The 26,291-nt window shown below is 47.8% G+C and overlaps 9 protein-coding genes across 9 annotated transcripts; 4 read left to right on the top strand and 5 right to left on the bottom strand.

The window, feature by feature from the left end:
• Positions 1-1,153: 1,153 nt before the first annotated feature.
• On the top strand, positions 1,154-2,294 carry BDW43DRAFT_140341 (shikimate dehydrogenase family protein; the record flags this gene model as incomplete). Its single annotated transcript, XM_032038305.1, has 1 exon — positions 1,154-2,294. A coding segment is annotated over one exon (1,061 nt), but the record flags the coding sequence as incomplete, so codon positions are not given.
• BDW43DRAFT_140340 (inositol monophosphatase family protein) lies at positions 2,295-3,789 on the bottom strand. Its single transcript, XM_032038304.1, has 6 exons — positions 3,474-3,789; positions 3,359-3,410; positions 3,215-3,303; positions 2,726-3,164; positions 2,547-2,678; positions 2,295-2,483 (listed from the first exon to the last, which is right to left on the bottom strand). The coding sequence occupies exons 1-6, from the start codon at positions 3,652-3,654 to the stop codon at positions 2,375-2,377; spliced, it is 1,002 nt and encodes a 333-aa protein (XP_031898381.1). The 5' UTR covers positions 3,655-3,789; the 3' UTR covers positions 2,295-2,374.
• A 685-nt stretch (positions 3,790-4,474) lies between these two features.
• BDW43DRAFT_282604 (uncharacterized protein) lies at positions 4,475-5,354 on the bottom strand. The gene has a single exon (XM_032042648.1). The coding sequence runs from the start codon at positions 5,299-5,301 to the stop codon at positions 4,837-4,839; it is 465 nt and encodes a 154-aa protein (XP_031898380.1). The 5' UTR covers positions 5,302-5,354; the 3' UTR covers positions 4,475-4,836.
• A 4,628-nt stretch (positions 5,355-9,982) lies between these two features.
• On the top strand, positions 9,983-10,613 carry BDW43DRAFT_282603 (type II 3-dehydroquinate dehydratase). The gene has a single exon (XM_032042647.1). The coding sequence runs from the start codon at positions 10,115-10,117 to the stop codon at positions 10,574-10,576; it is 462 nt and encodes a 153-aa protein (XP_031898379.1). The 5' UTR covers positions 9,983-10,114; the 3' UTR covers positions 10,577-10,613.
• BDW43DRAFT_282601 (putative C6 transcription factor QutA) lies at positions 10,600-14,120 on the bottom strand. The gene is made up of 3 exons (XM_032042646.1): positions 14,030-14,120; positions 11,196-13,966; positions 10,600-11,139 (listed from the first exon to the last, which is right to left on the bottom strand). Exons 2-3 carry the CDS (start codon positions 13,811-13,813, stop codon positions 10,935-10,937), a joined length of 2,823 nt encoding a protein of 940 aa, XP_031898378.1. The 5' UTR covers positions 13,814-13,966; positions 14,030-14,120; the 3' UTR covers positions 10,600-10,934.
• Positions 14,121-14,445: 325 nt separating this feature from the next.
• Positions 14,446-18,067, top strand: BDW43DRAFT_282600 (putative quinate pathway repressor protein QutR). Its single transcript, XM_032042645.1, has 2 exons — positions 14,446-17,404; positions 17,486-18,067. Exons 1-2 carry the CDS (start codon positions 14,906-14,908, stop codon positions 17,738-17,740), a joined length of 2,754 nt encoding a protein of 917 aa, XP_031898377.1. The 5' UTR covers positions 14,446-14,905; the 3' UTR covers positions 17,741-18,067.
• A 232-nt stretch (positions 18,068-18,299) lies between these two features.
• BDW43DRAFT_313056 (putative cytosolic Cu/Zn superoxide dismutase) lies at positions 18,300-18,955 on the bottom strand (the record flags this gene model as incomplete). Its single annotated transcript, XM_032047502.1, has 2 exons — positions 18,300-18,661; positions 18,721-18,955. 2 exons carry the CDS (start codon positions 18,953-18,955, stop codon positions 18,300-18,302), a joined length of 597 nt encoding a protein of 198 aa, XP_031898376.1.
• A 1,257-nt stretch (positions 18,956-20,212) lies between these two features.
• On the top strand, positions 20,213-22,199 carry BDW43DRAFT_313055 (putative flavin-binding monooxygenase; the record flags this gene model as incomplete). The annotated part of the gene is made up of 4 exons (XM_032047501.1): positions 20,213-20,693; positions 20,881-20,985; positions 21,046-21,575; positions 21,630-22,199. 4 exons carry the CDS (start codon positions 20,213-20,215, stop codon positions 22,197-22,199), a joined length of 1,686 nt encoding a protein of 561 aa, XP_031898375.1.
• Positions 22,200-22,844: 645 nt separating this feature from the next.
• Positions 22,845-25,619, bottom strand: BDW43DRAFT_140094 (DUF3405 domain-containing protein). Its single transcript, XM_032038302.1, has 2 exons — positions 25,501-25,619; positions 22,845-25,436 (listed from the first exon to the last, which is right to left on the bottom strand). Exon 2 carries the CDS (start codon positions 25,318-25,320, stop codon positions 22,909-22,911), a length of 2,412 nt encoding a protein of 803 aa, XP_031898374.1. The 5' UTR covers positions 25,321-25,436; positions 25,501-25,619; the 3' UTR covers positions 22,845-22,908.
• Positions 25,620-26,291: the final 672 nt, after the last annotated feature.

Raw genomic sequence — 26,291 nt, 5'->3', positions numbered from 1 at the left:
AGGGAGTGAGGGAGATGTGAAAGAAGTGCCGCGCATCCGGAGTCTAAATACTTATTTCTCTATCCCCACGCTAGACGACAACACCCTTGCTTCTGAAACGAAGATCCGGGGTGCGAGCTGAGAATAGCCTGGGGTTGCGGAGATGGGATAACTTAAAAAGGTTGTGGAAAAACAATCGGCGGCAAAACGAATATATTCTTATAGTAGGCACGTGGAGAAAGGCATTTGAGTTCTCCTCACGATCCTTTGGTCTTGGATGCTGATTAACTTTGTCGTACTACGAGAGAGCCAAACTAGTATGACTCTACCAATGGCCACGAAAATCTCTGCCACTGTTGGCACGCCGCTCTGATTCCGCTCAGGTGGATGTGGGACGGAGACGGCAATGCTGGCGAGCATTTGTGGGGAAGCCAAGGAGCCGAAGAACTATAAAGGACCTTGGTCTTCTGAAGGAAGGAACCCCAGACTAAAGGGGGACCCCAGTCTTCCCCAAAAAGCGATTCAAGAGGGATCATTGCCAATGGTTATTGGCTAGGTATCATCCGTGGCTGGGGAAAGCACTTCACCGTCAAGATTTTCTCGAATAAGATTCCCCATGGGGCCCTGTGTGACGAAGATTAAGCGAACCTTAGCCCGGGAAAAGCATTCTCCCGGCAACTCATTAAGAATAGTTAGTCTGCAGAAAGTTAAGGTTAGATGGATCGCTACCGAGCATTAGACTAGCGTAATCCATACAACTGCAACGAAGCAGAACATACCTATCTTAGTGAGGGTTATGATAATGAGGGGTCAGGATTCATATCTTGGTTAGATGGGCAGTAGTCTAGTAAGAGTAAAAGCATTATTGGACCTTGAGGAGCAGAATAGAGAGCAAAGTGGAGTGCGATCTCGGAGTGGAAGAGAAACGACGGAGAAGTTCTGTTGGCCTGAAAAAAGAGGGTAGAAACGCAACTAATCTTAAAACGTTTATCCGCCGCTGTTCCTAGTTTGGAATCCCTGAAGAACCATTGGCCCTCGGAAGAAAACAGGATAGATGGTGACATACCGCTTTTCGTCTCGAACTCCGACTTCCCAAATTTTATATACTACTGAACACCCAACCCTCTCCTCTCTATACCCAACAAGCATACCGTCAATTCCCGTCTTCAGGTCACGATGGCAGCAGCACCACAGATCGTGAACGAGGTTCAGCCTCCCGAGGAGCCCATTGCCTGTCCTGCTGACCTGGACGGTGTGGCATATCTCTATGGCCATCCTTTGCTGAACTCCCTATCACCACCCCTCCACAAGACCGTCTACAACACCTTGGGATTAAACTGGACCCAGATTCCTCTATCCAGCGTTTATGGCACATCCGCGACTTATCCACCACCATACACTCGGTCACCCCAAATCGATAAATACCTGGCCTCCATAAAGTCTAACCCCAAATTCGTCGGTTCCTCCGTCACCATGCCATGGAAGGTAGCCATCATGCCACACTTAGACGACCTCACCGAGGATGCCAGACAAGTCGGTGCTTGCAACACCATCTTTCTACGCGATGAACGGGACGGCAGCCGCTCCTATGTCGGTACAAACACCGACTGCATCGGTATCCGGGAAGCCCTGCTGCAGAACTCCCCGTCTCCGGAACTCTTCCAGAACAAACCCGCCCTGATAGTCGGCGGAGGCGGCACGGCTCGCTCGGCGATTTATGTCTTACGCAAATGGCTCGGCGCCAGCAAGATCTACATTGTGAACCGTGACCAGTCGGAAGTCGAAGCTATTATGCACGAAGATAAGGAACGGAACTCTGCCTCGACAACGGCGCCACTCATTCCTGTCACCGATCCTGTTGTCGCTGCTACACTTGAGACGCCTGCAGCTATTGTCTCGGGTATCCCCAATTATCCGCCGGAGACCCCGGAGGAAATCAACGCGCGACAGGTGCTCCAGGCTTTCTTGGGCGAGGCTTCATCTTCAGGTGCATTCAAGGGTGTAATTTTGGAAATGTGCTATCATCCCGTTCCCTGGACGGAAATTGCTCAGCTTGCTTCGACGGCTGGCTGGAAGGTCATCTTGGGTTCGGAGGCGTTGATCTGGCAGGGCTTGGAACAAGCCCGTCTGTGGACTGGCAAGGATGTAGTTGCTGTTCCTGGCCTGGTGGAGAAGGTCAAGAAGATGGTGGCGAAGTCGTTAGCTGAGAGGGCGCCGTCCAAGCCTAACCTTTAAATTTTTTTTTTCTCACGTAACAGTTTTCTACATTCATGATCCTTGTATATAGTATACCCTAGAGCACAGCACATGTATAGAATTAGACATGTCGTCATACATCAAAACAAGCTCCTCCAACAAAGTATCATATATAGTTTTCGAAATCCTCAGGAAGAGATCAAGCACCAGGCCGTGCATATTCAAGCTGTCGTACACGCTTCCATACCTCCCTTACCGTTCTCTCCTGTGTCTGTCGCCCAGTCTCGGTGCCCGATGGTCCTGCCGGCCTTGAACCAATGTCAGTCAACAACCAGATAAATATATTCCAGGCACTCGCAAGGATATCTTACCTAATAGCCAAATACAAGCGACTACCTAGCCGTACATCTTCAATTGGGGCATTATCCGGATCCGCCGGTGGATTGGCAGTCGTGACTAGACCACCGGCTTCAAGAAGGATGGCAATTCCAGCAGCAACGTCCCTGGGAAAGTCAGAAACAAGGTCTAGACGGAAGATCGGGAGACCCACCATTCCCAACAGCCACCTTCCCACCAAATATCAAACGATCCCATTGCAGTGTACGCCAAATCTAGCGTCGCGCTTCCCAGGCTGCGGACCCCGTGGACCATGCCGCCCTTTCCACCCCGACCACCAAGTTCAGCCGCCAGATTCACAAAACTCTCGATCTTGCGGTGCATATTTCCATCAGGGATATCGCGGCGATCTTTACCCCATTCGCAGGAAAGGATACATTTGCTGGGTGCGTTGGGAGGCATTGGCGGGATTGACGGCTTGTGGATGAGTGGAAGACGGCGCTTTTCATTCAACCAGGCGCCTCGATTGAGACACGACGAGAAAAGTTGGTCTTGGAAAGGAGCGTAGATTACCCCTATGACGGGTTTGTGATTGACGATAAAGCCGATGGAGACACAGAACATGGGGAAGATGTGGGTGAAGTTAACCGTCCCTGAAGCTGGGTTAGAAGGGCGTTCGGAACAGAGGAGTCCCTCGACTTACCGTCTAGTGGATCGATACACCAGGTTGGGTTTTCATCGATAAGGTAGTCTCGAGATTGTCCTTTGGCATATGTCTCCTCTCCGAGAAACCTGGTTGTTGGGTTGTCAGTATAGTATTTCGAAATGGCTGAAGTGGATGTCGTACTTATGGGAGGGGTATTTCTCCTGGATTGCGGTTTTGATAAATGTTTCCACATCTGATAAAATTATCGTCAGAGACCAGGTACCGCTATCATCTTCATACAACGCAATAGAGCTACCTTCATCTGTCTGAGTCACAATATCCACCGCGTTCTCCTTTTCTTCCTCCGACTGGCTTCCCTCGCCCTCGATTCGTTTTTCAATGCTTTCTAGCAAGAGTTGACCGGCTTTACGGCTGAGGTCTACTGAAAAAGAGTAGATCTCGTCCAGTTGCTCCTGGTCGAGCTGAGGGACCGTCATGGTGCGGGGTCGATAACGATAAGTGCAAGGCTTTCAAATGGATACTACGAGGGCCGCGTTTCACGATGCTTCTTCTTAGAGCAACAGCCTGTTATATTCTAGCATAGGAGATGTAGAATAATGAGAAGAGTGGCCGTCTTTGGAACGATCGAAGTTTATGAGTTCAGGTTATCTCCAGAGGCCGTGAGTAACCGGTAGGAATGACTATCAACGGGCTCCACATTGCTTGTTACCTTACGTGGGGGGGGCGGGCAACCTGGATGGGGCATATGCGTGAGCCTACCATAAGTAAATGAATATTTAGCCATTGGCTATGAGTTTTGAACACAAATTTCGCATGTTGTGCAGATAGTGACATTTGGCACCTTAGCAAGAATAGATCCAATAGAGCGAACAAACTTTACTTTTATCACTGTAGAGCAATGACTCCTCAAGACTTCTAAATCAGCCCCTAGTTTACCTTTGTTGAGATATCGAGGCCATGCGTCTGCACATCAAAGAGTACCACGTGTTTCAAGCGCTGTCAGTAGATCTCTGGGAGATCAGCCAATCCAAGCCTGCAATCGATTAAATTCCGTCTTTTTCTAACTACAAGGAGAAGCACACAAGTCTTTTTGAAGCCTGTACAACGCAAATTCCTGAGGCCACCCCCTATAATCTCGGCTCATCCTTTGTTTGCTCGTGCAAAACACCACCTCTACGCATTGCAATACTCTGTCAGCTTCCCACGGGTGTTCGGCATGCCGGTAAAGCGTTCTCCCCGGCTGCGCGGAGTACGGCAGACCCTTGGGACAAAAGGGAAATGACTGAAATTTCATGTAATCGTTTTGTCTACCGCCCTCCTGCCCGCCCTGCTCGGAGCTCAGATCTCTTAAAAGAAGCGGGTACCTAGTTTCAGATTCCCTACATGGGGCTAGTATAGATATATCATTGGTTTATAGAACGCAGGCTCCTTATTGGTCAGATATCACAGCCAATTTCTTGATAGCTAAAGAGGCTCGGTAAGGAGGTTGAACTCGAACAACAATAATAATAAGAATAAAGACGTACAGTACCATACTGGAAGCGCATGACTCAACAGAATGTGCGTATGAAAACCAACGGCAACTGAACCTGATCGTAACTACGGACCGAATACGGTATTAGGGCGAACCGTAACGATAATGCTCCCTATTTTGGAGATCATCGACGATGCTTTCTTTTAGACAGAGTCCAGACGTAGGTAAAAGGCCCCAAAACAAGCCAGGCCGCCAGGACATCACCAATGAGGTGAACGCGATCCCTTTCATTATAAAAGGCCATAGCCGTCATGATGGAGATGTGCGCCACATTTGCTGCAACCGAAAAATCGAGGAAGAGCATATTCTCAAAAGGGGATCTAGCGGCGCGGATGAGATAGATTCCCCAGATAATGTAGATGATTGAGATCATCTCTTCATACTGCTCTGCGCCACCAGGCCCCCAGCGAACAAGACTTTCGAGCGCCGGAGATAACTGAAGTCGGAGGAGAGCACCCAGGAATGCCGGAACAAAGAAAATAACTTGAGCTGCTCCAAACACAGTAATGATTGTGTTCAACCAGCCACTGATTTCATGTTCCGACCTCAATGTATGAGCGAGCCGTTCTGAAGGAAAGAAGTCTGGCATAGCTGTGTTTCGTTGGTCAGCACCCCGTTGGAAGAACAATACAGCGGTAGAAGTATCACGAGGGTCTGGAGGAGTGTTAAGCCCAATAGAGGTGGCCTCCGCAAAGCCTAACTTATATATCAGTCGTCAAAAAACCGCGGACCTCGGTTAAACAAAGAAAAATAATACAAATAAATGGTAGGCAGCAAAGTCTGTCGCAACACCATATCGTAGTGGGTATTAGTGTTGAATTGGGCCGGGCTAGGGTCCATTTTTAGGACTGCAGCACAGAACCTGACCCTCCAACCCAAACTTAACTTGAACTGGAACTTAAAATCGTAGGCCGGCTGGCTGCATATGGCCATGATTATTCTGCGAAGGGAGGCTCTCTGTACACAACCAACATCATCAAGACAAGCATAATCAGACCAATCATCCCATGAATCAGCATAATCACGAAAAACTCGATAAATTCCTGCACTGGTTACTTTAAGCGAGTGCAGAGTCATCGTGAAATCGTGAGGGAATAAACGACTAAGAGTGCACTATGCCTTGTGCAAAATTCTGTTCGCACTTTCTGAACACTCATGTAATCTCACACATTCTTCGCTTTATGAGGTAACCTCTACAATTGGACCTTAAACCTCTCTTACACAGCCCATTCGGGTCTGCTAGCTATAGATGATACTTTTCTTGAATTACGCAGACTGGGGCCATTTCCATAGGCCACAACGTTCAGTGCCACACCTAAATGTTTCATGTACAAATTTCACCCACTATAAGATAGTAGACTGTCTGGTATCAATGCTGAATAGGCTACTGCCTTTAATGCACCGTTTTAATATGTAGTCTGACTTCGCTCCTATGCAAGCAATGACCCCAATCCGATTGTTGCCCATGATTAAACAAATGATCCTTGAAATTGAAATGCACTATTTGATTAACTTTATGTAATTATATATGAATTCCTGCAATTTGCCTTCCTTGCCGCCGAGGCCGCTTCTGTGGTGGTCTGCTGAGATGGACGCTTCTCGCCCTTAGTATGGCTTCTAAGTGTAACCCCATTATTTGTCCATATCCCAATTGCGACTGTAGTAGGATTCGAGGTGGAATTCAAAGAAATAGTTGTTGTTACAACAGCTTTAGTGGCTGTAGGAACTGTATATATTGTAACTGAACTGGACGCTGAATTGGATACTGAACCTGCAGTTGATCTAGATTGTCAAAGGTTGTTGAAGGTAGTCCTGTACTGTACGTGCTTTCGTTGTAAAATCCTCTCAATTCTAGCATATTCCTTATCAAGGAGCATTTCTGAGTGATTATAGGTGGTGGATCCGCGCGAAGCTGCCTCTTATTAATCTGCATATAGAGAAATTTCTCAACGCAGCAAGAGTCAAGGCGATCCCAAGTTTTTGTATGCTGTAGATCCATCTGTGAGAAGGCTCTCTCTGCTGCTGCTGAATTAGCAACAGTATTATGTAGACGACGGGCGAAGGGACCAAGGAGAGGAGCAAATTCAGCGTATAGAAGAGTAAGCTGGTAGTATCCTTTAAGATTTAGAGCTTTAACTTACTGCTTCTAACCAAAAGAGGTATGGTATTTTTAGCTTTCCAAAAAGAAGCATAATGAAAAGCTCCCGTCCTCTGTCGAAAGGTTATAAATTCATATCAAGCGGACGAGCTCCCATCTTCAAACGGGCGTAGAACACCTTCAATATAGATGCGGGCTGTCGGATCAAGTTTCTCATCCGCTCTTGCAGGATTAAGATGATAGGCCACCCAGTGAAGGGGCCCAAGCTGACGTAGTATCCGGGCATGCCAGCCTGAGCTGACTAGAGAAGAGACGAAGTCTTCTTTAAGAGATGTCTGAGCAGCTAGTGTCTTAAGGCTCTGACGGGGGGTCAACCATCGTTGTGTTATCCCCATAATTGATGAATCCTGGCCTTAGATTCCTTTTGGGCAATATGAAGACGCTTTAAGATCTTAATCAACACTTTAGTCTCCTCCAGGAGGCATGAGAATTGGTAGTTTTAACTACTTCTCTCCCTGTTGCAGAGCCTGTAGCAGTTGTAGATGTAAGAGCCCAATCTAAAATAGCCTCATCATTACCAGAGGAGAGAAGTCAGCATATTATACTGTGTTCCCCATCTTGTAATAACTTCATCCATTTAACGATGAAACGGTTAGCAGGCTGCCGAAAGCGGCAGCACTTGACCCTGTTGTGCGAGTCTCACTAACTGGCCATGGTCCTGGCATGACGTCTGCTTAATCCCACGGCCGCCTGTCTACGGCAGTACGACAGACCCTTGGGACAAAAGGGTAAAAACTGGAATTTCATGTAATTGTTTTATCTACCCCCTCCTGCCCGCCCTGCTTGGATCTCAGATCTTCTAAATCAAGCGGTGTAGTTTACTTCTACAAGAGTTAGATTCTATTATACAAGTTATCATCATGTCTCGTCCGGCAATTAATCTTGAGCCTTATAAGGCAGAGATTACTGATCTTATATGAATAATATATCCCCTGATAATATTACAGGGACTCTAGCTAATTCTTATGGTATTACAGTCACTACTCGGACAATAAAGACACGCCTTTAACAGTGGGATATTTAAAAACAGAATTATAGAGTATCAAATGATCCAATTCTTTATACTTAAATTAAGGTTCTTTTCTGGCAAGTTGGTCTAGAAGAGAAGAATAAGAATTACTTAAGGTTATACAGTTAGAAGGCTTTAATATTAAGGCTCGGACTGTAAAATATATTCAGCACCAGCTAGGATTATATTATTATATAATAAATCCTATAGCTACCCAAGTATAAGAAGAAGCTATTTTGTCTAAGCTTTGTACGGAGATTGAAAAGGGTCAGATTAAGGGATACGGAAAAACATTACTTTATTAGTATTTTTGAAGTCAAGATTGTCAAGGATATCTGCTATTCAGGGTAGAGAACCTGTCAACTAGGTAAGGGTACGTAGCCTAGAGGAAAGAGAGAAGTCAAAGGCAGGCAGTAGATACTATTCAGACAGGAGACTGATTCTTTATCTCCTATTACTACTAACGATTTGCTAATTTATAGCTGAAGGCTCCATGCCTAAAGGATTCAGAATTCCCCTTGAACCCAATCTGTCATATGGCCTGATGTTCCATCATCGGTGGCCGATTGTCTACGCACCTGAGTCAGGGTATCCTGTACAGTCATCAGGCTGAATCACTATTTGATCTGTGACAATTATAGTGTACAGTGCTTTAACAGCTCGTGCGGAGGATATGTGATTAAGGTTTACAGTGCTTCAACAGCTCTCCTGGAGGATATAGGATTAAGGTGGTAAAGTCTGGTCAAGCCTTGTACATGGCTGAGTAAAGTGGCTTGTTATAATGTTAAGGTTATTGAAGATACGTCATCCACGACAAAGTAAATAGCATAACCTAAAATATTATAGTTTTTCTTGTATTCTCTCTTCTTTCTTTCTCACAAACCTCACTATCATCACCACCACCACCACCACCACCACCACCACCACTATCCTCATCATCATCATGGCGTACGAGCATTATGGCTTTCCTTGTTGTTTTGCATGTCTTGAAGCATTATGCTAATTTGTTCTCATACGAGTATTAGCAACACCAACACCAACCGCCCGTTCGAGCGCCCAATAACTTAGCAGGAGCTGGAGGGCCTTTTCGCCCATCTGCTTGCAAGGACTCCAGCTAACCTGAATCCTATCCTTTCTATCGGAGATCATGAGTTGGCTCCGTACGTTCACGACAATATACAGTGAAGCATGCTGGACCTTCCAGGTCAAGCCGTGTCTTTTACCCGTGGCAGGATAAATGCTAGACAAATCTACAGTAATTGTCCTTCGTAAATTAATGCTCTGCTTATACAATCAAGAGGCATTCAGCTTGCAGAGCCTTGTACAGGTGCCGCACTATACAAGACTGCCGGCCCTTTCCCAAATGCTGCCACGTTCCAGGGGCGCTTGGCAGTGTATGTGCCAACTACAAATGGCCTGATGCTGCTCGTCAGTGCATCGTACAAGATGAGTTATAGGGAAACATACATAAAGCTGACCGCGGTCTACCCCGTACAGGAGGAGATGGTATACAGTGTCTAATCAACTTAGACCCTGAGGGCGAAGCACCAGAGAACCCAATCAACTTGGATGGGAAGGATGGTGACGAAAACAATCTAATTGTCCTATAGAGGTATATACAGGCTTTTGTTTAATATCTGCATCAACACCAGCACTCCCAGTTGTACGGGGTCCGTTGTACAACAAGTAACCAACTAGTGAAACTAAGCAAGCCACGTATGTATCTGCCGGCAGAATACTAGCGTGAACATGAAATTTCAGCTTTTCCCCTTTTGTCCCAAGGGTCTGCCGTACGGAGTTTCCTTTAGCCCAATGCGGAGAACTTCCCTCGGTCGTCGCTTGCAAGGTAATTACAAGTATTCTCACATGGGTTAGTAATTACGAACAGGCGATTAGGCTCTAATATTATGTATGTCCATACATACCAAAAGGTATGAGAGCATAGGGAAAAGATTTCCCCTATATCACCGGGGGAATTAGCTACTCCGCAATAGTGTTCAACGCAGCAAGAATCCAGATGTTTTATCCATGCTAGACGATGCCTACGAGAATAAAACAATAATAATAGCAGTAATCAGGGCTTTTTTTTTTTTTTTTGAATAAGAACTATCAACCCTCTATTCTTGCCTTACCCCCTACAACATTTTTGTGCTTAACTTCAACAACAGAATCACATACATATCCCCCCAAAAAACCAACCCCTCCTACAAAGCTCTTACATAATGACAAGATAAAATGGGAAAATCAATCCTCCTCATCAACGGCCCGAACCTCAACCTCCTGGGCACTCGTGAACCCCATATCTACGGCACTACCACCCTTGCAGATATCGAAGCCTCCAGTAAAGCCCACGCTACCTCATTCGGAGCCACATTAGAAACGTTCCAGTCCAATCACGAAGGCGCAATCGTTGATCGCATCCAGGCTGCTCGGCATAACGTTGATGGAGTCATTATTAATCCTGGAGCTTACACGCACACCTCAGTGGCTATCCGAGATGCCTTGGTGGGGGTGGACATCCCTTTCATTGAGTTACATGTGAGTAACGTCCATGCACGGGAGCCATGGAGGCATCACAGTTATTTCAGCGATAAGGCAGCCGGAATTATTGTCGGGTTGGGAGTTTATGGATATAAGGTTGCGGTGGAGCATGTGGCGGTGAATTTCAAGTCGAGGGAGGGAAAGGCTGTACTGTGAACGCTAATTACCGTTAATTCGCATGAAAACCTGGGCATTATTGTATAGCCTAATGTGTAAATGTCCCACTGCAAGTATTGGTCAATTTGCACATCGGCTAGGTCATCCTCCATACCATGCACCGATGGAAAAGTATGTACGCACTAATATATACAGCCAAGAAATAAATGTAGAAAAACAACGCTATACATGGCCTCCTCGTAGCCCTTTACTGAGCAGCCATTGCACTGCAACGGCCAGCCCATCGTTTGGCACTTTAAACCGATGCCACCAGCGGGCAATTATATCTAGGTGGACAATTCGAGGACTCAGACCTCTTTGGATTCAATCAAAAGCCTCGCTCGGTACTGTTTAGTTTTCAAGATTTATTTCGCGAGTTTGGTTGCGGCTTATTCATTAGTTGAGACTCCCGTCGTAGTACCACTGAAGGGTCGGAAATTGGTAACTGTTGTGTCTGGGTCAAAAGGAAAGGCTCTACCTGGCTGGAATATGAGTATAGTTCTGGTATTCCAGCGTCTGGGACAAATCCCAAATTTTGCATAAACTCAGGTTGGTTATCCGTTCTGTGTTCCGTATATCAGCGAATTTCACAAGTTAAATATGAATGCGGCCAACTCACTTTTCGGTACCATCCAACGACGCTAATTCATCGAATAATGCGTCAAGGTCAGGAGCAATCCTTGGTCGTTGGAGAGACCCGTATCCATCGATATCGAGAAAGGAGCCAAGGTTATGATTCGGCTCACTATAAGGAGTTGGATATTGTATAGATGGAAATGGAGTCAAGTCTGGCAGTGAAGACGCTCCATTCATTTGCCTTGTAGACGAAGATATGGAAGCGCGTTGCTTATGCGAAGCAGACTCTCTGGGCTGGGAGACTTGTTGTAAAGTTTCCGTAACCCCCCGATTAATGCTCACCGACGGTGTGGGTGGTGGCAAGGACAACACGGCATTGTCCTCGACAGTTGATGTCGTTCGCATCCAAGAATTCGAAAGGAATGGATCAGCTGCGCCAATATCTAAATGAATGTTGTCTACTAATCCAACTCTCTTTGTTGCATTTCCTGAAGATGGCATTTCAGAAAGGCGGAAAGAATTCTGATCGGCTGAGGCTATAGGGTTCAGGCTTCGTTGTCGCTGGGTTGCTGACGCACTCGGTGTCGTCTCTCTTAAGTGCATCCTCGCAGTATCTTTCTCTTGGATAAGCCACACAGTCCCAAGATGTGAGGCAAATGATCGCAATTTGTGCTTCAAGCCAGACTCAAGATCAAACAATAATGACGAGTTACGTCTCTCACCTTCCTGAAAAGCACTAAGTGAGAGTATCATACCAAAAGTAGGAAAAGTTGCTGAAAGGCTATAAGTCTCCATATATGTTTGAAGTAATAATAGTAATCTTTTGCAGCTTTCTGTCGCACGTTCTTTGTGTATTTCCTCCTGTATGTTGGTATCGTATTTCTGAATTGCGAATTGCAGGCTTAGAGTAGCAGTAATGCATTCATACATCATTTCAAGTCCGAAAATGTGAGGCGAGGCTGGCTTCGTCGAATTCGCTTGCACATCGACGCGGTAACTCTTAGGAAGAGCCGAGATCCAAATTTGTAACTGGCGCTCCAGCGCCTCCAGTTGTGGAGCAGAACCGGTTGTGGACTGTTTAAGGCAGCACACGTCGTTCAAAATGCATACCAACGAGATAAGACGGTTGAAGGCGCTTAAGGCATGGAGCGGCCCGCGATGGAAGTTGCTCCGTGATGACTCTACCGGTCGGATACCAGTCTGATCCTCCCAAGGATGCCATTCTTCCAGACCATCCTCGTTGATTGGGCCAATCTTTATCAAGTCGCTCTTGCGCAATGACGGCACCTGGTCAGTTTGCATGGCAATCACAGTCTCAAGCACAAAACAGCCTAGAAGCACATGCTTTGTTCGTCCCGACCCCTTAACCGCATCCCCATTGGGCGGTAGGGTGCTAGGAGGGCGATCAAATCTCAAACATTGTGAAATGCGAACGGCATGTCCTACAAGCATCCATGCAGCTGTCCATTCTTGTTGACCAAGTTTGATAAGCGATAAGATCAATAACGCTTGGACATGACCAATATCATGGACGCCTTCCTCCTCCGGAAGTAGACTCTTGGCTGTTGCATACAGCTGCTTGGGATTTGGCCGGTCGCTCGAAATTTGCGGTAGCTGACGAGTTGCAGTAATTGAAGCCTCCTGGATAGACGCAAGAGCTAGAACTGCCCATAATGCTGCATGGTTGCCGGAACCAGCAGATGAAGCCGAAACAGATGTTTCACCCTCAGAGTGACTAAACGCAGTCCGAAGTACATCATGTTTTTCTAGTATTGGAAACCAACACTGTGTGTAGGTAAAATATATGTCGATCAATGCCCAAGCGTTAGAGGGGAGACGTGGTGGGTGTATCAAAGCACCACCAGAGGGGTTGAGGCCAGGCTGAGACTGAGATGGTGAATGAGTAATTAGTATTCTCGGGTCCTCCGCCGCATCTCTCAGGGAGAAAGTTTGGCTGCCAGAGTCTCGGGTATTGCGTGTCAGATGGCTTTTTGCGGTTGATCCAATTATAGGTGTTTTAACTGGCGATTGTCCTGCAGCCAATGGATTTTCCCTGCCGTCCCCTAGCCCTTCAGGCATACACCACTCAAGGGTATCTGACGAGAGTACACTACTACCCTCTGCATCCTGAGGTGAATCACCATCCCCAGGTGCTCGTTGCTCTTTATCTTGTTCATCCTCCGGCTGCTCCAAGAGTGTCAACATTCGCTCGACATCTCTAAGTACGGCGCTGTTCTTCCACGAGAAGAGAAGTGTGTCGGATCCCTCAGCCTCCTTGCCCATTGTAGACAAATGACTCGGCATATTGGTTGCCTTCAATAAGGCGCGCACCACATCTTCACTACCCTTTATCTTGCAGAACACGAGCCCCCATAGTAACTCGAGGGTGCGAATGTACCCAGTTGGTAACCCCCTCTTCTTGGGATTGGCCTTGTAGGTGCAGGGTCTGGACAGCGAAGCGCAGGTCGAACATACGGGTTGGACCCCGTCGCATTTATCCTTTTTCGATCGACAGCTGTCACAGGCGCGCGAGACACGCTGTCTCTTGGGATTGGATGCATTCTCATCTGCGGTAGCAATCGATCTATTATCTTCGTCGGCGTCGATTAGTCGTCGTTTAGCTTTGCTACTCCCGGAAGCTTGGCGCATGTCGCTACTCATGATCGTCTAGATGGCGGTGCAGTAGATTTTTCTGGACGCATGTTCATCTTCAAAAAGTGCAAGCGAGATGATGCATTTGCCGGAAGATGACTTTACAGAAACTGAGCTGAGCTTCACCCCACCACACAGAGCAATGGGAACAGGGATTCTGACCTAGCCTGCACTGTCAGACGAAGCTAGATCGCTTAGTTCAACTAGGATGGTATATGTGCGTACCCAATCCGAATTTAGTGGTGACAGCGGGTAAAAAAAAAAGAAAAAAAAAAGAAAGAGAGAGAGATATTGACAGAATGAAGAGCGGAGAAAGGAAAAGCGAGTGGTATGGTGGAAGTTGGGGAAAGCAGCCCTATTGCTTACCCGCGCCTAGTGCCAGTACGGAGTACATAGTAAGCGATGACTGTCCTGAATCAAAGCAAGACAGATTGAAAATATTGGGGACGGTGGCACTAGTAACTTACTCTTCCCCGCTTCAGATTCGATATTGCTAAATGAATTTGGTAAAATTGGACCCAGTAAGGTTTTCTTATCTCTTCGTGCTCAGGATTGAGAATCTTTATACATAATTTAAAACAAGGTCCACGCGACTATATCGTCCCTTGCACGAGTTTACATTCGGGATGTCGTCCGAGTGATTTCATCCCCGCGGGGTAATTGCCATTTGGAATGATTACTCCAGGCGATACGGTAATTTATCACGGCTGAGCATTTGTCCGCAAACTGCTAAGGTTCCCAAGCTCCGCGGCCCTTTCCCCCCAATCCAATTTTGTCGCTCCCCCGCGATTAGATCCTTTAGCTCTTCCTCCACAACCATTCGGACATCAATAAATTTTTCTTGGTTGACAAGCAGTCGCTCAACGCGGCATTGAGCCCTGATAGCTTCATCCGCGCCATCGACCTGGGAAATCTAGCTCCTTACATTGCACTCGCCCTATCTAGTCGTCGGTGGAATCTACATTCTCATCATTACGCGTGTATCTGTTCCTTTTTCAATGTCTCTACATTAAGTCGCTTTTCGCACCGTACGTGAGCCAGGAATGCCCTTTCTTTTTTTTTTTTTTTAATATATAGGTGTTCCTACCTCAGTGTGACAACATGTCCATACTCGTAAGGCCGCCCAAACGCAAATTAGCCGAAATAGAGGGGCTTGAGCAAAACACCAGACTATCCTCCGGCAGTCGCTATCCAAATACCTCGTCAAATGCACCTGTGTCGACAGAACTGCATTCCGATAAAGATGTTGGCCCCCCGGTCATCAGCGCCTACTCTTTGGGAGAACCGACAGAGACTACTGGGGAGTCATCTTTGCGCGAACTGATTTCTAACCGTGTATCGCCTGTATCCTTCGAGGCACCATTTCAGGTCCAGAGGAGATTTGCACCCAACGTTTCCATAGTCCTTGTTGGCATTCGTGGCACAGGGAAGTCCAGCCTCGCGGTCATCCTGGCGGCAACTTCTGGGAGGGGGTTGATTGATGCCGATCGCTATTTCCAGCAAGTCACAGGACGTTCACGTGCTGCTTTTAAGAAGGAGCATGGAAGTACCGAGTATCGTCAGCAGGAGGCTAGAGCCATGGAGTCTATGTTATCAGACCATAAAGAAGGGTGGGTCATTGCATGCGGGCCAGGTTCTATGGAGCGCAGTGGGCAAATGCTTCTAAGAGAATATGCAAAAACTCACCCTGTCATCCATATCATTCGAGATCCTGAAAGTATTCAGTCATACCTGCAAGCCTGGGATACAGAGAAAGTTTGCCGTTTCCTAGATCTTTCCGGACCTATCTATCGGGCATGTTCAAATCTTGAGTTCTTCAACGTTTCAGAAACCGGCCATGGAGATCCAACATTAGCAAAGGACGGTCATCACCATTCACAGCTTGAGCTCGAAGTAGATCAACGATCTCAGACATTCACGCCCTTCCTGACTCTTAAGCGGCTGCAACGAGATTTTGTTCGTTTCATTGCTTTCGCTACCGGGAATACCACCGATCTAAGTAACCAACATGCATCGTTCCCACTCTCTACGCAACCTGTCGAGGCGCGCACCTTTACGTACGCTGTCACTGTACCGATATCCACTCTCTTTATGAGAAACCTCAGCATTGAGGATTTAGAATCAACCGCAGATGCCTTCGAGCTAAAGATCGATGTGACAGAAAGCCATTCTTCTCACCTAGGGCTTGAGTCAACCCTCGCAGATAGAATCAGTCAAACTGTGGCCACAATTCGGCGGAACATTGTTGTCCCTATGATATATCATGTGGAAAGTGATGTAGGCTCAATTAACTCAGCCACACCACATAATGAACCCGTGCGCCGTTCTACTCACGCATATTTAAACCTAATACATCATGGTTTACGACTAGCTCCTAATTTCATAACTGTTGACCTATCTTATGATGACAATGTTCTATCGCAAGTCATCGCCTCGAAAGGGTCAAGCAAGGTTATTGGGCATTTTGCTTCTGTTCAGTGCGTTGAGCAAGGCTGGGATGACCCTGCCTACCTCGAGCTATATGAACGTGCTAAACGACTCGGGTGCGATATGGTTCGATTGACTCAGCCGGCAGCATCAATGGATGACAACCATGCTGTCCAGCGCTTCCGCCACCGTATCCAAGCTCTTCCTGGACCACAGCTGCCTCTCATAGTCTACAACTCAGGCTCCCTGGGCCGACTATCTTGCTGTTTTAACCCGATATTAACGCCCGTGACCAATCAATCCCTGTTGTCTGAGACCCAGGCAAAGAACCTGCCTTGTATCACTTTACGCGAGGCGCAAGAAGCGCTTTACGCTTCCTTCGCCCTAGACCCAATGCAGTTTTTCGTCTTCGGTGCTAATGTAACTTACAGTCTGTCTCCAGCTATGCACAATGCTGCCTACAAGGCATGTGGGATGCCACACGTGTATAGCCTTCACCAGTCATCATCTCTGCGAGGCCTGAACGAACTGGTAGCAAACCCTAACTTTGGTGGAACCAGTGTCAGTCTACCTTACAAAACAGAAACTATTCCTCTCCTTCATTCGATGTCCCCCCATGCTCGGGCAATCGGGGCCGTGAATACGCTGATACCAGTCCGGAATCTCGATGATCCTGCTCTGGTTTCCGAAGGTTGTTCTCTTTATCTGGAGAAGAGCCGGGCGGGACCGATCAAAGGCTTACATGGAGACAACACTGACTGGATTGGCATCTGTAATTGCTTCCGAAGAGGCCTCTCTCCCGCTAATGCGATCCGCGCGTCATCTACCGGTCTAGTTATTGGTTCTGGTGGCATGGCTCGCGCTGCCGTTTACTCCATGATTCACTTGGGTGTACAGAACATATTCGTCTGGAATCGTACCTTTGCCAACGCCGAGAAGTTGGCATACCACTACAATCGGCAGAAGCTTCCCACACATAACAAGAATGCGCCAACCACTCGCTCAAAAGTTCACGTCCTAAGCTCCTTACAAGATAGATGGCCTACGTATTACAACCCACCAACCGTTATATGCTCATGCATACCAGCGCATAGCATTGGGGACCAGCCGGCCCCTAACTTCAGGATACCATCTCAGTGGCTTGGGAGTCCCACGGGAGGTGTTGTAGTCGAGGTAAGCGATTTCCTTATTCGAGTCCCGTTAGACTTATTCTCGTCAAATGTTTGTCCGAATAGACTGTTGATTGTCATTTAGCTAGCGTACAAGCCCCTTGATACCCCGCTGGTGAAGCAAATGCGAGCCCTTTCTCACCGCGGCTGGGTTGCTTTGGACGGCCTTGATGTTCTCCCAGAGCAAGGATTCGCCCAGTTCGAGCTCTTCACCGGTCGCCGTGCCCCTCGGCGACTGATGCGGACCATCGTACTCCAGGAGTATAAGGCAGAAGAAGGACAGGATGATCAGAACGCAATTCAAACCCGACTTGAAAGTTTGGATGGACATCCTGCCTGAGACCGTCTTGTTCCAATTGGATACCGAGGTCAGCCTTATTTCTAGCACTGTGGAGATCAGTAAATCCCGCACGTCTTAATATTCCAATTGCCATGGTACACCTGTGGCACCCGTCAGCCGCTTCCGTTTGCGGCCAGTTATCCACAAATCCCCAAAGAGCTGCTCGCGGTTTCTGCAACCTTGAAAAGGGCAAGCTTTGCTCCAAATGATGTGCAGAAGTATATCCAGTGGAAAGCTTAGAACGCTTTCCATTTAACGACCACTCTGCGTGGCGCGGGATCTTATGTCCTTGGCAATGCGACTTTCTAGGGTGCTTGGGAGGCCTAATGGATCCTACGACCGCAACTGGAAAACATAGCCTCACGACTGTTTGTAGGTGATACGAAAATAGAAAATCCGAAACATTAATGAATTATTACACTGATACTAGGAATTTCTTCGATAACGTAAGAAGAATACACCATTGCACCACTTAACACGGTCAGCCATAGCCCGAAAACATCCATAGCCCAAACCGAATATTGAAGTAGACCAAGAATAACAACAGGGACTCAGGTTGTTAATCAAGACAATTCTTCTTCTCTTTTTCCTTCAAATCCTCCTCCCCCTTATTAGACACCAGGCGGAAGTTACCACAATTGATCCTTTTGTTGTCAGGCAAGTGAACAACGATCGAGCGATTACCGAAAAAGGAAGTAGTATCTTCCACGTTCGAAAGGAAGTAGTCGGTGTAAGTAACATCAAAATCCTCGTCGGGAGTCCAGACGGGCCCATGCTTTCCGCTCACGTCGCCCACCTGGCATGTCTGAGGCTCGGTGGTATTGCAGGGTGGCTGGTCGCCGCGTTTGTAAGGGTCAAGGTGGCCACCGGTGGCATAGCAATTGCCATCTTCCGGGACAGGCTTGTCGTGAATATGATAATCTATGGTTGACACGTGTAAGTGTTTCCGTTTGCGGAACATAAGGTAAGCATATACGAACTCAGGAATGTGTCTTTGGGGACTCCGGTGAGTGCCACACGAAAAGCGATTCCAACTCCGTTCTCCGCACCCCAAGTAGTGAAGGAGCCTCGGACGGTGGAGTTGTCTTTGTCCTGCAGAACGACTTCGTACACGGTATCGTGCTTATTGTCTTTGATGACAGGGGCGTCTTCGGCAACCGTTGCTGAAAGGAAAAGGCTTAGAATTGCGCCTGCGACAAGAGATTTAGACAACATTGTATTTTTAGGTCGGAGGGTGAGAAGGTCAAACTGTAGTTGTATCTTTGGGGGGAAAGGGAAGAAAAAGGTAAGGAAAGGAAAGGAAAGGAATCTAAGGAATAAATAAAAGGCTGACAGCTCTTAGGAGGCTGTGTAGAGAGATGAAGGATTATAAGACAAACGAGTGTTGGTAAAATAAAGTGCGGGATACGAGCAGCACCCCGGCCGCTGGTCTGAATCTTATATAGAACAAGGGCTGTGCCACATCCCGCAACGGATGAAGTAAGGGCGCTCGTTTGTCATCAAGAGACCAAGGCAACTTCTTTCTCCGTCAACTCATCCGTAGTTCAATCTTGAATAGAGATTATGATTCATTGGTAATCGGTCGTGGGAGAAAGGATCAGCCCAATGGGCAGTTCCATTGGGATCCTCGATTGCCGTTACACAAAGAAAGCAATAGCCCAAAAGGTTACATTCTCATTTTCACCGGGCGAGTAAATCTGAATGCGGTGAAGATTTGAAGTTCTACCTTGGTTGCTCTATCATCACGGGGGCACCAGGTGACTCTTTCCGGCTGGCATTCATTGGGTACTTCGTGTATGACAGTTCCTTATTCGTCTTACTATCCTGAGCTGTCAGCATTCCCTCTCCAACACAGCCGAGACAACAAACAGAAATGGTGAAACGAACCAGACAATGCTAGGACTTCCCTCCCATTGTGGCTTGCATTAGCACGCCGGAAACACTCAATCATTCTTTGCCATGTACTGACCTCCCCACTCTAGGGCAATGACAAGGAGGAACCCTGAGAACGGTTTTGGTTACCTAATCAGGTAGGGGAAAGCTGTATCATGATCAGTGACTACTGAAAAGGGGAATTCATGCGATTTTTGAAACAGCGAATGGTTCGGCTTTTCTACTGCCAGCAGACTCCTCGGCAAAGTTACCATTGGCCCCTCTTCGGTCCCATTTGTTCCGGGGTAGTTCTTCATACCCCACATCGTATCAACACAACGGACTTCTGTCGACTTGATATACTCTCCGTCGGACTTCGCTCCAGCTATGCAAGTTGTTATCAGTCCACGCATATCGTTCTAGCTCGGTTAAATTTCCCTTGGTCCTGCAGCCATGCTATATAAAGAGGACCTCCCGGCCAGATTTCTGGCAGGATCGTGTCGAAGAACGCAATTCCATCAGGACCTTATGATCCGAAGAGTCTACACTTCTTTTCAGAGCTAAGGGTTTTGTGACTGTGGGGCCCGATCCAGTTTCACAATGTCTGTTGCTCAAAACCACTACGTTATCAAGCTCCCGGTGACGCCCTCGAGGACTAGATCCATAGAGCCTCGTGCAATTTCCCAGCAATGGATAGCGAATCTGGATGTCCTTCTTAGCAAGGGTGATCTCTCGCAGCTCCCGGAGCTCTTCCACAAAGAGTCCTGGTGGCGACACATGTTAGCCTTAGACTCGGACCTTCGTACGATTCAGAACTGCAAGGATATTCGAGAGTATCTTCGCCGTCAGCAACCACGAGCCCAGCTTTCGGCCTTTCGACTGCAACATGAGGGCAAGTTCCAACCCTCATTGAAGAAGCCGGTGGAAGGTACAAGCTGGGTATCTTCCATGTTCTTCTTTGAGACTCGTGTCGGACGCGGAACCGGCGTTCTTGGTCTAACTCAAAATGACGCCGGAACATGGAAAGCATACTCAGTCTATACTTCGCTACAGGAATTTAAAGATTTCGAAGAATCTCTCGGTAACAAGAGACCTGAAGGGACAATCAAATCAATGCCCGGGGGTCTCAGTCAAGGGAACTAGCAGGAAAGACGCCGGAGGCAGTTCGAGTTTGTAGATGAGAGCCTACTACACCTGTTGTTGGCGCTGGTATGTGTTCACAATGAGGCCTACCTCTTAGTTACACTTTAGCTGACGCCATGCTTTAGGTCAAGCTGGTCTTAATATGGGTGCTCGGCTCCAATCTCTCTGTCTGTCATGCCTGATAGTCGACCGAAACGAAAGAATTGGCGACAACTGGAGGAAGCGCTACAGTCAGCTTTAGTACCTCCTCCAAATGGACCAACCCTACTAAATATTATCTCAGACTCTAGTAACCCACGATCCGGCAGAATTCACGCACATGGCATATCTTCCATTCCCAAATAATTGGCCTCAATTTACTCCAAAGGACAAGCTCGGCGATTGGTTTGAGGCATATGCCAGTATCATGGAATTGAACGTGTGGCTCCAGACTAGTATCAAATCTGCGGTATATGATGATGCAAACGCGCAATGGACAGTGACTGTAACCCAAGGCGATGGTCCCGAACGAAACCTCCATCCACGCCATCTCATATGGTGCACTGGTTACTCCGGTGAACCTCTGGTCCCCACTTTTCTCGGACAATCACAATTTAAGGGACAATTATACCACGGTAGCCAGCACGACGATGCATCCCAGCATGATATGAGAGGGAAGAAGGTAGTCGTGGTTGGTACCGGAAACAGTGGGCACGGCATTGCTCAGAACTTCTACGAGAACGGCGCCCAAGTGACCATGCTCCAGAGAAGAAGAACATACGTCATCACTGCGGAAAAGGGAGTCTTCATGATACACGAAGGCCCACGAAGACAACGGGTAGTGAGCTCCTTTAATGACTAAAAAACACCACACTACTAACATTAAATCGAAAAGGCCGCCAACAGAAGAAGCAGACATCATATCAGAGAGCTTGCCCTACCCAGTTCAATTCGCGCTCAACGTCCACTTCACAAAGAGGGCATATACCGCAGAAAAGGCATCCTAGAAGGTCTCCAAAAAGCAGGTTTCGAGCTCGACTTCGGCATTGACGGCGCTGGCATCTCCCGCGCATACATGACACGAGGTGGAGGGTACTACGTCGACGTCGGTTGCAGTCCACTCATCGCCGACGGCAAAATCAGAATCAAGCGCAGTCCAGAGGGAATATCGAGTTTCAATGAGCATAACCTAATCCTGAAAGATGGCACAGCCCTCGAAGCCGACATCGTCGTCCTCGCTACGGGGTACGACAACATGCGAACCACCGTCCGCAAGATCTTAGGCGATAAAGTCGCAGACCGGTGCAGGGACGTCTGGGACTTGGATGAGGAGGGCGAAGTCAATGCGGTGCATTCCAGGCCTCTCAAATCTCCTATGCTCAGCCGACAGGTTACCAATCAATCATATGTGAGGATACTGGCAGACATGCAGATGTGGCGACCCAGCGGCCACCCGGGCTTTTAGTTCCATAGAGGAATCTTAGCTTTATGCCAGATCTATTTTAAGTTCTTAGCTTTACAGATCAAGGCCGTCGAAACGGGTCTAGTAGCCCAGGGTCAGGATGCAGCTCAGGCGAAACTCTGGCTAGCTTGTGGTTGAGCGTTATACAAAATGGTGTCAAGAAATACAGTAGAGGAATTAATGGGATATGACATATATTGGATTATTTACTAATTAGCAGGCTGTTGTAGTATCTCGCTCACCTTGCGAATATGGAGTAAAAACGGTAAGGTGATTCGATTAACAACTGCTACAGGGCTCCGGGGCCACCAAACATGATTCCCTGGAAAGCATCCTAGGTCCCAGAGACACTTCCTCGTGAGCTCTATGCCAACGATATAATTAACTGAATCAAAGGAGCAATTTGCGCTGTAGACAAAAGTTGCCAACAGTCTATAAAAGCTACATAACCCATAAACTAAGCTAGACAAATAAATAGATGTATTGAGCAAGACAGATCTAAACTTAGTAATGTCGCACAGATTGTATCCATTTTCAAAAGTCATCTCAACTCTCATAGGTTCATTCATATACAGGTATAGATAGCCGAACAAATCAAACGCCCCTTTCGCCATCGATCCGAATGCATCACATACACATGATAAAGTCGTTGAAACAAGCCATATAAAATCTTCAATCATTAATGGAGACAAGAACAAGTATATACGGAGCACTATTCGCCTTCCTTGGCGCCGTCGTCGATGATCATTTCCACATCCTTGACAGGATGGAGAAGCATTGGAGGAAGACACATTCTTCCCTCACCGGCTAGCTCAGCTAATTCGCCGCCATCATTGTCGACTTTGTAGCCTAACCACCGTCTCCAGAGGTTCGGTGAGAACCCTGCAGAGTAGAACCACGTGGTGCCCTTAAAGTTGTGCTCACGGTCTCCAAAAATGGATGTTCTGGCACCGCCTGAAGCACCGTTGCGGCCTGCGTTAAATACGGATTCGAGGTATTTGGTGGGCCATCTACGGTCGATGTAGACCGAATGAGGCACATAAACAGCCTTGAAGCCGTGATGCAATGCGGTGGTGGCAGGCCACATCTCGGAAAACATACTGTGGCGTTTGTGGACCATCTCCTGGTGCATGGTGTGCAGTAGTTTCCGCGAGAATCTGGACGCAGTGATAATAGCTGCACGGCGTGGAGGCATACCATTTTCCCTGTTGTATCCTGTCACATCATCTCGGAGGAGCCAAGTTGTTCCTTCTGGGTCGTAAAGAGGGTTGAAGACTATCAAATCTGCCTCCTCACCCACACCCCAGTCATACCGGTCTTTTTCCATTGTGGTTGGGGGAATACCTTCTCCTTCAACCTCAAAGATATCCCGCTCATTGGGCCGCTCGGGGCCCCATATAGATTTGTCTCCTTGCTGACGGAGGCCACTTCTATACCCTGGGGATTGGTCTTGTCCGGGCCTCGCGCTCCATAAGTTGTTAGGGCTATTGGTGCCAATCTCCGTCTGCACCCGAACCATATGTTTGAAATCCTCCCATGTTCCATGAACAGAGGGGACATAAAAGCGAGAATTTCTCTCCCATAGTTCCTTCCGCGGCTGGGCCCGTGCCCAGCTGACAACCTTATCGAAAAAATGGTACCAATGACCGGTGTATCGCGCATCCATCTCCCAGTTCCAATAGTAATCATATTCGGGATGCTGGTGCGCAAAATACTGCAAGGGCATGTGGGTGCTGCGGTACACACCATGAATGGGCAATCCACGGGTCCATGTTTCTTCTAGTCCGGGATACATCAAGGCCATCTGTCGCTCCGACCAAAGGGTACCCAGGTTGCGGAACTCTGCTGGCAGTGCATCCTTCAGCACTCGGTCATATGTCTCGTCATCAGACCAGATTTGCAAATTCTCATCCTTGACATGGACCAAAAAGTGGATGGTATACTCGCCACCGGAGAGCAGGGAGAGCTCGGAAATCAGCGAACGCAAATACAGGATATCCTCGGCGGAATAACGGAAGTCGTGCCAAGTGCGTATAATAACCGCTGTTCGGGGGAGATACTCCGTTCCAGCTTGAGGCTGCTCCTGTTGATTTTGAGCAGTCTCAAAAGGCATATTCTTCGAATCCCGAGCCCCTATTGGCATTGACAAGAAACGATTAGAACGGGGTTGCGGGAGGTCCCTAAAGCGATGGCTATTCGTTGCCAGGCAACGATTCTGAGCGGCAGCCCAATCGACCTTACGAAAGTCCACCGGTGGAAATTCATCCCAGACACGTTCCGCACCCTCTCGATGACCCTCCAAGCCAGCACCGATGCCACCTTTCCTTACACTATAGCCCAGTCCGTACGGACCCAAACGACCAAAGCGATCAAAGCAAACGTCGTCTCGGATGCCTATCTCTTCGTTTGAGCCCATAACCGCTTCCGGGAACCCACGGGGTACACCGGGATAATGATGCACTAAAGGAACCCGCAATGTACCTTTATCATCTAAGAAACATTCGCGTTTCTCGCCATATCTCGCAACATATTCCGATGAGGTGTATTTAGGGTAAGGATCGAAAACCGAGCTAGAGATTGGTAAATCCTCCTCACCCCGAGCTTGGAGAGCCGTTGCATTCACTTCACGATCACCTCTCAAGGCTATCACATCTGGGTGGTCCCCCGGGTATTCAGGGACCTGGCCTTTACGCGACACCAAGGACCGCAGCCCGCCATGATACCGGTTCAGAAAAGGAAAGCTCTCCCATTGAGGCGGTTTCGGCGCGGTTTTTGGTATTTCAAGAGGGACCTGCGTAACAGAGGATCTAATTGTGAATCGAAAGAGTGTGATAATGAAAATTACTAGTACAACAAGCAATCCAAGGCAAAGGCGTCGCATGATCCGATTGGGTACACGATAGAAGCCCGCCCCAGGCCGGGTGCGGCGCGTCACCGCAGCATCTAGCATGGATTGGTAGGAAGCGGCAGAAGAGGTAACAGAGCCGTCACCACTATCTGAATCGAAAGAACTATGACTATGTCGGCGACGCTTATGTTTGTGCCGGAAAGGCTGTTTCTCGATATCTAATACCGCGTCTCGGCTGTTGTATGCGGAGGGATGCCTCCTTGTCTGACCCGTCATGGTTGAAAGGTTGAGGAAGTGAACATCGAACGGGGAATGTTGAATACGTCAGAATGCGGTGGGAAGAATCATCGGATGTCTCTGCGGAATGGAAAGGAGAATGCTCCCCGGCTGGTCTAGACTTGATTTAGTGAGCATTGGAGAACGTACAGATCGAGATAATGTAGGTTATTACTCTACCTCGCAGATTAAGATCTAGAAATAGTTATGCAACACTTGCAGATCGATCAGCGTCGTTCAATGTTGGGACTGTCGCAACTATTGTGGAGAAGGAGTGGAAGAGAACTGCCAGCCCGAAGGTCGGCGGTGACGAAAGCGAGCAATTGACTGATCGATTGATATCACCGGATTCGCATTAACTCGATAATCAAGGCAAGGAGGACGAGACCCGACATAGAAAAACAAAACAACGATCGACTACTATGGTGGCCAGCGACTTTGGATGCGTTGCCCAAGGGATATCCCACGCTTACGCACGCTAACGCGGGCCAGACCGGCTTGGCAGGTGCAAGCCGATTAGAAGACTGTGTGCGAATCAGGTACAATTGCTGCAAGGACTGAAGCAGCTGTTTATAAAGATAAGGGATAAAGAAGAGAACAAGTTCAGGAGAATAAAATAGGGGCTTTCCGGACTTTTAACGACTTTCGAGTTCATAGAACCCTGTTTGGCTGCTTTCGGAAGGCGTTTACCCCATCGCCCAATCCGGATTAGTTCTGGGGGTCCTGGCAGGGTCCTTAACCCCATTTGCTCGAAGTAACTACGAACCTTGGAGCCTGAGGACTTACAGATCCGCTCCTTGCTTTTACTTGCCTTCATTGGAAGATGAGTCCGTATGGTCAATACCCTTCAGGGGAAGAACTAATAATACAAAGAAGAATCGTCAGCTTCTACTTTTCTTCCTGAGGAACCCCCCTATAGATAGACTTACACCGACAAGCATAGCAATTCTATAGGCTAACCCAAGGTTTAG

Source organism: Aspergillus alliaceus (genome assembly GCF_009176365.1).
Source record: "Aspergillus alliaceus strain CBS 536.65 unplaced genomic scaffold BDW43scaffold_34, whole genome shotgun sequence".
Classification (NCBI taxonomy): Eukaryota; Fungi; Ascomycota; class Eurotiomycetes; order Eurotiales; family Aspergillaceae; genus Aspergillus; species Aspergillus alliaceus.
The sequence above is the reverse complement of the archived record's forward strand: the minus strand, read 5'-3'. Positions and strand labels throughout refer to the sequence as shown.

Coding starts and splice junctions, on each gene's coding strand:
- BDW43DRAFT_140094 (XM_032038302.1), bottom strand. CDS start 25,320: ATGACGGGTCAGACAAGGAGGCATCCCTCCGCATACAACAGCCGAGAC.
- BDW43DRAFT_282603 (XM_032042647.1), top strand. CDS start 10,115: ATGGGAAAATCAATCCTCCTCATCAACGGCCCGAACCTCAACCTCCTG.
- BDW43DRAFT_140340 (XM_032038304.1), bottom strand. CDS start 3,654: ATGACGGTCCCTCAGCTCGACCAGGAGCAACTGGACGAGATCTACTCT. Junction 3,411..3,473: donor TGTGACTCAGACAGATGAAG/GTAGCTCTATTG, acceptor TAATTTTATCAG/ATGTGGAAACATTTATCAAA. Junction 3,165..3,214: donor GTGTATCGATCCACTAGACG/GTAAGTCGAGGG, acceptor ACCCAGCTTCAG/GGACGGTTAACTTCACCCAC.
- BDW43DRAFT_282604 (XM_032042648.1), bottom strand. CDS start 5,301: ATGCCAGACTTCTTTCCTTCAGAACGGCTCGCTCATACATTGAGGTCG.
- BDW43DRAFT_282601 (XM_032042646.1), bottom strand. CDS start 13,813: ATGAGTAGCGACATGCGCCAAGCTTCCGGGAGTAGCAAAGCTAAACGA. Junction 11,140..11,195: donor TCGTTGGATGGTACCGAAAA/GTGAGTTGGCCG, acceptor TACGGAACACAG/AACGGATAACCAACCTGAGT.
- BDW43DRAFT_282600 (XM_032042645.1), top strand. CDS start 14,906: ATGTCCATACTCGTAAGGCCGCCCAAACGCAAATTAGCCGAAATAGAG. Junction 17,405..17,485: donor CGGGAGGTGTTGTAGTCGAG/GTAAGCGATTTC, acceptor ATTGTCATTTAG/CTAGCGTACAAGCCCCTTGA.